This window comes from Montipora foliosa, chromosome 14, assembly GCF_036669935.1.
Source record: "Montipora foliosa isolate CH-2021 chromosome 14, ASM3666993v2, whole genome shotgun sequence".
NCBI classification, from domain to species: domain Eukaryota; kingdom Metazoa; phylum Cnidaria; class Anthozoa; order Scleractinia; family Acroporidae; genus Montipora; species Montipora foliosa.
The window spans coordinates 15,247,407-15,255,530 of NC_090882.1; the positions used below are offsets into that span (position 1 = coordinate 15,247,407).

At 38.7% G+C, this 8,124-nt stretch overlaps 1 protein-coding gene across 1 annotated transcript; it reads right to left on the bottom strand.

Moving 5' to 3' along the window:
- Positions 1–777: 777 nt before the first annotated feature.
- Positions 778–7,411, bottom strand: LOC137985311 (catenin beta-1-like). The gene is made up of 5 exons (XM_068832899.1): positions 6,276–7,411; positions 4,888–5,152; positions 3,776–4,146; positions 3,017–3,286; positions 778–2,421 (listed from the first exon to the last, which is right to left on the bottom strand). The coding sequence occupies exons 3-5, from the start codon at positions 3,881–3,883 to the stop codon at positions 2,218–2,220; spliced, it is 582 nt and encodes a 193-aa protein (XP_068689000.1). The 5' UTR covers positions 3,884–4,146; positions 4,888–5,152; positions 6,276–7,411; the 3' UTR covers positions 778–2,217.
- Between the last annotated feature and the right edge of the window lie 713 nt (positions 7,412–8,124).

The window sequence follows — 8,124 nt, forward strand, 5'->3', positions numbered from 1 at the left end:
AGTTCACCAGTCACGTCACATGAAACGCGACTGCGACTCGCACTTTCTCGCATAAGCACAATCTCCAATCCTGTTCAAGCCTGGATTACTTCAGACTTCTTGGCAACTGCAAATCGCTAAACTCAACATGACCTCTGCTCTGTCCTTTATTTCAAATATATCAACCTGCAGATGTTCTTAAAACAATAAATTGCATTTCTCTCAGTCAACCAGAGTGGAGAAAATTTCCCTTGTGTATAAAGTAATTTTACAGTGCGACGCGACTTACCGTGGCCACCTAAGGAGGTTTTTTTTACAAATTATCCGCCAATCAGGGTGTGCGAATTTCATTAACAAGTATGCCTCCTTGCAAAGTTCGTACGGTTGTGATTTGAACACCGTTGCATGGGTTGAGTTGACGTGTTTACGCGTAGGTTGTCAAATGGGTGGCCACGGTAAGGTGCATTGCACTGTAAGTGTAGAAAACAAATTGCCATTTTCTGTGAACAAAAAAAGTTTCCAGTTGATTCATAGCGTTCAATTCCGCCGACTGGCCATTCCGACTTTAAGTCCAGATGAATATCTTGCGAAGGTACAGAGCTTCACATCCGACTTAAGTTTCGCAAGTTTTCGCTTTCAGTGGCTAAAAAGGAATGGGTTTCTGTTCAACTATGCTTCTTGTTTCCCTTGGCAACGCTCAGACCCAAGGCGGTAAACCAGTGAATCCACATTAATTTTTTTCCCCTAGATGCGGAGGCATTAGACAAAACACCAGCTGGAGATGATTATAGAATATTATTGCAGATAGCTTTTCAAATAATCAGGTCCATGCTTTTCCCAGCTGAGAATGCCTAAAACTCTTTGGCTGCTTGGATAAGTCAGCCTTTCACAATGGCTATCTATACACTGAAAATGACAATCAAGCAAAATAATATAATACATTCGTAAAGGTATTTTTTCTGGCCTTTTGTCACGCACAGCAGCGTGACGATCAAAACAAACGTCACACAATAACAAAAGAAGAAACGTTAGGTCACTGAAACTTTTTCTGACCTGTTCCAATGATCCAAAGTCGTGATATTAAACAAAATGTACATAGCGGTGTAAGTATAGGAATGGGGCTTCGATTAAAAGAGGTTGCATTTCAATCACAAGACGAAGATTTGAAATTCATCCTCTTAGTCAAAACTTCATTCAATGAAAGGTTCCTAGTTCACAAAGGTTCAGGAATGGCAAGAATTTAACATCACAAGCTCTGAATTTCAACCACCAAGATTCATGTTTTACCATGTGCAACATGCTCTAAGAAAGAATTCGTATGATCGTATAGTATAATTACTCTGGTCATTATCTTAACAACTTCTGTTTTTTCTTTCATTTAGAGCTGTAGTATCATAAACACCGAGCACGGGTTGATTACAGGAAGATGACCAATCGGGTGCCTGCAATTCATTAATCACGTTAGAGATTATAGAAATATCCTATACAAGAAAGAAAACAAAAACAATACGGTCCAATGTTGAGTTCTGCAATGTCCATCAGCAACAAAATAACAAAAAATGAAGGAGTTCTTAAATGAAAATCGAACAGCCTAAAATACATTGTGTGATTGAGGCACTGACACAGGACTAGAAAAAGCCACATGAAGAATAGAAGGCAGTTAAAGTACAAGATTCTAAATTGGTTCAGAGCAGGTACTTTTGGTCGTACAAAACTTTCTTTGTTTGACAAACGTACAACAAAACAAAATTGCTGAAGGATGGATGGGACCATCTTTGACAAAAATGCTTTCTTTTACCAACTACATGTACCTGTACAGCTGTATACTCTGCAAAACAGATGTATTTGGGGCTACCAGTATTTTCCATCTCATAATTTCTCTCGCTTGGCAAGAGAAGCAAGAGCTGCAAATCAAGTCTACGTTTCCATTCACACAAAGAAATTATATTCTGAAGAACTGCAGACTCAACACTGGATTCTCTTATCACATGAATTGAAAAGGAAAACGCAATAGTATGAGGCTTGTGTGTTCACTGTGCAAATTACTTCAAAAGAAATCCACAAAATACTCTCTTTACATCAAGGCAAATATTCTTCGTCAAGAGTTCCAGGATGCTCTAGTTCCAGAGCTTTTCTATTAAGTACAAAGTGTGCCAATTAAGACAACTGTTCGAAGTCTACTGGCAAAAATTAATGCTTGGATTTTTCCCAGCCTTCATTTGTGGTAATAACGTCTCTTCACAGATCAGTATCGTACCAGGTGCCCCCACGGGGAGGGTGGTGTCCAAGAGGCTGCATTCCAGGGTCCCCATGATGAAAACCATAACCGGCTTCATGCGAATACTCCATTGGCTGGTTATAATCAAAGCCGTCATGTGGATAACCATACCCTGCACCAGGTGGCATGTTGTAGCTGGGATCAGGAAAGTCACCATCCATTGGCTGAAAGTAAACAAAAAATTAATAAGTATTTTTAGACAAATAAACTTAGTCAACAAAAGGAGACTTTAAGAGTTGTGTATCCAGAGGCTGGTTTTCATTTGGGACAAAAACAGATGCATTGACAACAAAAGGCAAATGACAATCAAGGCACAACTCAGTTTGCTTGTATCACTTGTGCTTATACTTGTGGTACGAGTGTACACATCTCCCTTCTACTGTAAAAGCCCTGGGTTAACGTTTGGGAGGCCACTGATTTGGTTGGTTGGTTGGTTGAAGGTTAGGAAGGGCAGCTGGAGAAACTTCAACAGATGGAACGGATAAAGGAAAAAAAATGACCTTGCAAACAGACAAGCAAGAGAGTAAATGCATGAAGAAGGACTTTGTAACTCGGTATCCATACTTATGTATGAAAAAGACACGCTGTGTAAACAGTACATTAAAGTACAGTTCAGAATACATGTAATTGAAAATAGAGTGGTCTTTTTCAACGGCACTTCAAGAAGCTGAAAAGAATGCTGCCACATGAGATCCTGCTGTTCTTCTCTTTTTTCCTTTCCTAAGTTTATTAACGCCGCTTTTTTGTCTTTCACTGTACCTCTGGCCATGGTGCATCTTCACGGAACAATGAGCTAGTCAGCTCAACGGAGAGACGCTTATTGTAGTCTTGGGACTTGTCCTCTAACATACGGAAGAGTACAGCAGCCGCATATGCAGCAATGCCCTCGTTTCTTGAATGCAGCAGGTCCGTTAGAGGGGCAGTTGCATTTTCAGCCTCAATCGCCTCAGCACCTTCTTTGTCTTGGGCCAATTCACAGAGTACTCCTGCAGCAACACGTTGGATATTTTCGATTGGACAGTAAAGAAGCTGCAAAAAGAAAAACAACCAGCTGTGAAACAGATGATATCAGCAAAACTGTCTAGATTACTCAGAAAACTGACATCATAAAATGCTAATCATTTCCAACATTACAATGATCAAGAACAGCAGACATTTTCCTTTGTTTGACATTCGGTTTGATTCTCAAATTACCTTCCATGTTACTTTCATTATCATCAATGAGGCTATTATAACATATAGGAATTAACACTACACAGCACATTTGATGATTTATGGGCACGAGAAATATTTTGAAAGTTCTCAAAATTGCATGAGCCATAGGCAAGTGCACTTTGAGCCGACTTCTCTGGGTGAAGTAGCTGACACTGTTTGTTTGCCGTTGGTACTAATTGAAACCACTTTTCCTCTTCCTCGCTATAGTCAACATCATCATCATAATAAATTATTGTCGTGGTTGTCATCATTACCAGGTATTTACGAAGTAACTCATTTGACAGAGCGAGACTAACATTGTACCTGTACAAATAAAGGAATGCAGTGAAGACTGCGTATGACAGCCCTGTTGTGTGCCTCACGTGCCACAATATGAAGCGCATCCACACACCCATCCACGATATCTTCCATTCTGACATTATCGATCACAACACTCTACCCAGGTCTCCTTTGCATATCTTAGTAAGAACGCATCCTGAGTTGGACCAGTTGAGGCAGACCTCCATGTTCTCGGATAGGAGTATGGTTCATCCAATCACTGCCGTGATAAGTGGCCAGCGTGATGGTGGGTAGAGCAGTTTCACCAAGACTGGTAAGCCAAGATGCACTCGTACTGCATTCTGAGCTTTTTCATCATCTTCGTGACAACTTGTTAGATGACGAAGGGCACAAACCTGATTTGGAAAAATACGCTCGTCACTTCAATTTGATACTACCACCAATGCTGAGAATTAGTTGAATAGCACATTCATTAATCAATGTGAACAGAAAATCAATTTCAGTTTCGAATTCATTTGTCCAGATTTGTGCAAGATTTAAGTAAACAAGCACACAATGAAAGGGGATCACTTAATTGTCTTCACACTCTACTCTTGTTCAAATTCATTCAATAAAAGTGATTGGGGATTTTAAACATGATAAACACATTGCCAGTGGGAGCTTTTAAAACTATTGTTCATACAGTCAGCTCTGAATGCATCTACGGTTGAGTAACAACTCATCTGCATGACCTTAAGTTGCCACCCCTTTAATTAGTGTTTAAATTCAGCCCTTGAGAGAAGTCAACACTATCAAATTCCTGCGTCTAAAACTTCAGCTTACATTTTGCACATACTCTTGAACCTTGTACATCTACCACTGAAGAAATCCAGAAGATAAGAGATGTCAACACTTTCCAGTTTTAAACTCGAAACCCCATTACAGGTGTGGAAAAATATCAAATTGCTCGACAATAGCCTTTGCATTCTCACTTGACATGGATGATTATTTGACCAAAGTCACATTAAACAGCCATTAGGGTAACCACAATTATTATCCAAAACTGTTAAAAGAAACTGTAGATGAAATAATGGACTAAATACAATGAAAAACAGTTACTACTAATAATGGCTTTAAAATAATGGCAGTTTTCTTACCACTAACGCTGTCTTCAGCCAGCACATGCAGGTCCCGATGAAGAGCCTCAATGCCACCAAATCTGTAGACAAGGTTTATTGCATGGATTATTACAGGTAATTAAGATCTAACAAGACGCCAGCAGCTGAACCAACATTTGAAGCAAGTTACATGTATCAAGGCCATCCTCTTTGACAGATTATTCAGAGTCCGTACAAGACAATTCTGGATCAGTCTGTTGCTTTGGTGACCCAAATGCATAGCAAGAGCCTGCATTCCTTCAGCCTGAAAAGGATGAAAATCTCGCAATTAGCAACTATGAATTCATGTACTAGAAGTTGCTAATAGCAGGTCAAGTGCTGGACGCCTGCAAGAATAGTGTTGCTCTAATTGCTAGTGCTCGCAGCAAAAATTGATGAGGAAAAACAAAACCCTTTTTATTGCAATCATTTAAAGGCCCATGTTCACCCTTTTGGCATTGTGTGCTGTGGAACAACTTTTATATGTGAAAATCCCACCAAAGCTGACTGAATTCATCCAATCAGGTCGCTACGATAAACAATGTGAATTGCCATAACAAAAACAAACAGTTGAAAAGCCTGTCGGTTGAAGGTGGGCCTTAAAAAAGCAATCCAAAGTTTTTCAGTGATTAATTTTAAAGCTCATCTATGAATGTGTTTCCTAAATATTTTATAGTTAAGTAGATTGAGTACCTATGCGCTAAATCATTACCTGGTGCCTATCTCTTTTTTTCCTTTTTTGTTCACTCATTTACGCTTTATTTATTTGTTTATTTTTCTCTTTATTTATTACTTGCTGTATTTCAATTGAGTGTCGAAAGTATTAGCGAATAACTTTGGTTTTGCGTCTACTTCACTCAGTGATTGGTTCAAAGTTCTCGCTCCAGTTTTTTTATCCAATGAGAAGTGAACCCAAAACCAATCGTAGCTGGCGCATGCACATTTTCCCCCGCTTTGTGTCGGCTACGTGTAATTACTTCCGAGTTTTGATTGGTTTATTGGATTGTCTCCGTCCTTTTTGATTGGCCAAAGTAATTACTTTGGTTTTGGTTTTAGGACTCTCATTTGAAAACCGCTCTACAACCATAGTTAAGATTATTTATTCGTGTGCAATTTAACTGCTCAGGTTGTTTAGATTTTTTTTACTATTCTAAGTAGTGATTTTTGTCACACTTTCAATTGGATTGGCTACATTTTTATCCTCACAAAAAAGAATCTTGCTTCAAAATGACAAAAATGCATTTTATGAGGCCCAATTTAAAAAAATTCTGGAAAGAGCATGACATCCAGAACTCACTAGAAGCACATGCCCTCCACTCTTGTGGTTCAATCTCCACCTCCTCTTTAAACTGCAGTCTTCTGTAAAACCCTAAATTATTACTATTTACCTCAACGATGCCCTGCTTGCTATGGCTGGATGTAAAAAAGGGTTTCTCATAAGTGTAGGTTCTCATAATGCAAACCAGTTCCGGCAGGCCCACCCAACGCCAGAATTATCAGCTTGGTTTCCTTGCTGACATAGGCCATAACACGAAGACAGTCTGGGACAAAATCAACAATATAAAATGTTATCTTATGTAAATTTATTGATTTTAGCTTGTAAAATAGAATACTGGGTATCGGCAGCTTTCTTTGGTGTTTCACCAATCAGAGAGCTTGGTTTATTAATTCTTTTTGCATTGAATTACCTCATCACTGTGTTGCCCAAAATCTGCATTTCTCTCAGCCAATCAGTGTGGATATATACTTCATGTAAGTACTTTGTAATTTAAGTGTGCAAAATAACTTGTCATTTTTTAGTACAAAACAACTTACTAGCTGATTCAAAGCATCCAATTTTGACAATTGGCCATTTGACAAATGAATAACTTGTGAAAGTACAAAGCTTCAAATTGACTACATGTCAATTTCTACAAGTTTGCTTTAACTCGCTTTTGAATGACTGAAAAGGGAAAGTCATATTGCCTAATGTCAACCCGTTTCTTCAGGCAAGGCTCAGTTGAAGCTTGGCTAGGAGGATGCAGCAAAAGCCAGGCTATTTTCCAGGTGCAAAACTTTCATGAAATTTTGGTAATATGAATGTTGTTCCAGGAAAAAAAAACCTCTTCTTTCACTATCAGACTATTATTGAAACCTCTGTGTATGTGACCCGAAAGGATTGTTTTGTGTCCTCAGGGTTGTAGACTTGTAATGCGTGACTCAAACACTATTGGTCAAGGTGATCTCGGAGCATGAGGGGAATGAAATACTTGCGGGTGTTTATACCCATCTGGAAAATAATCCTACTGTAACTTTACACAAAAATGTCACAATGGATGTATGGCAGACCACATGGGATGGACTATCGCCTGACTACAAATGTTATCAGAAGCACCTGTGCTCTATAGAATATAAATTGCGCAAAAGCCACGTTTTTAAATCAGCATAAGTTCTGTGATAAGAAAAAAATGGCTCATACCTGGTTAGGAAGTGGGGTTGATTATTATGGGAAGCATTGCTATTCTACAGAAAAGACATTAATATCAATCAGCGAGTTGAATCGAATCCAGGAGAATTTAACTATAAGAGATAATCATGTCACCCAATTGCACCCTAGGGTGGACTTAGGACCAGCCAAACCCCCTCCCTTCCCCTCCCCCCCCCCACATATTTGCAGCCTGCAAAAGATATACATTTGTAGAAATACATTGATCCAGTAGACTTTAACCAAGCGATGCCGATCTGTGAATATAAAGAGAATGACAAATGACGTTTGGGAGCAGAAATGATACACTAAAAGAAAATTGAGAATAAAACTAGGTTAAAAATCATTAAATGTCCTGAATTTCATTTTAGAACTCCTACATAGACACACTAGAGAGCTAAATGATCTAATAGCATAATTATGCACTTGTTTGCATTTTGGCACTGATGGAATTTCTGCTAAATAAATGTTAAAGGGGCTAGGTCATGCTATTTTTAATTAGCTAATTTTGTTTAATTTTGTTAATTATGAGCTCTAAACGTCAAATTGGCAGAGCAAGAGTCTTTCATTTGCAAAATCACGGACACATAACCACTGAGAATGATTTTCCAGCTTTGATATAGACTGATATAAATTTGAAAAAAGTTGGGCCGACGTTTTTCAAATTTACCCACATTCAATCCATTTCAAACCTCTCCAGTTCTGTCCATCCATGTCCCTTCATGACTGCTTCCCTGTGTTTTGTTAGAGTTCTTCTATAGTTTTGAACAGTT

Bases quoted from the DNA above. Each gene is read 5' to 3' on its own strand.
- LOC137985311 (XM_068832899.1), bottom strand. From the start codon at position 3,883: ATGGAAGATATCGTGGATGGGTGTGTGGATGCGCTTCATATTGTGGCA. The intron at 3,287-3,775 runs GTACAATGTTAG...TTCTTTTTGCAG, and splicing joins GCATTCCTTTATTTGTACAG to CTTCTTTACTGTCCAATCGA. The intron at 2,422-3,016 runs GTACAGTGAAAG...GTTTACTTTCAG, and splicing joins AAGATGCACCATGGCCAGAG to CCAATGGATGGTGACTTTCC.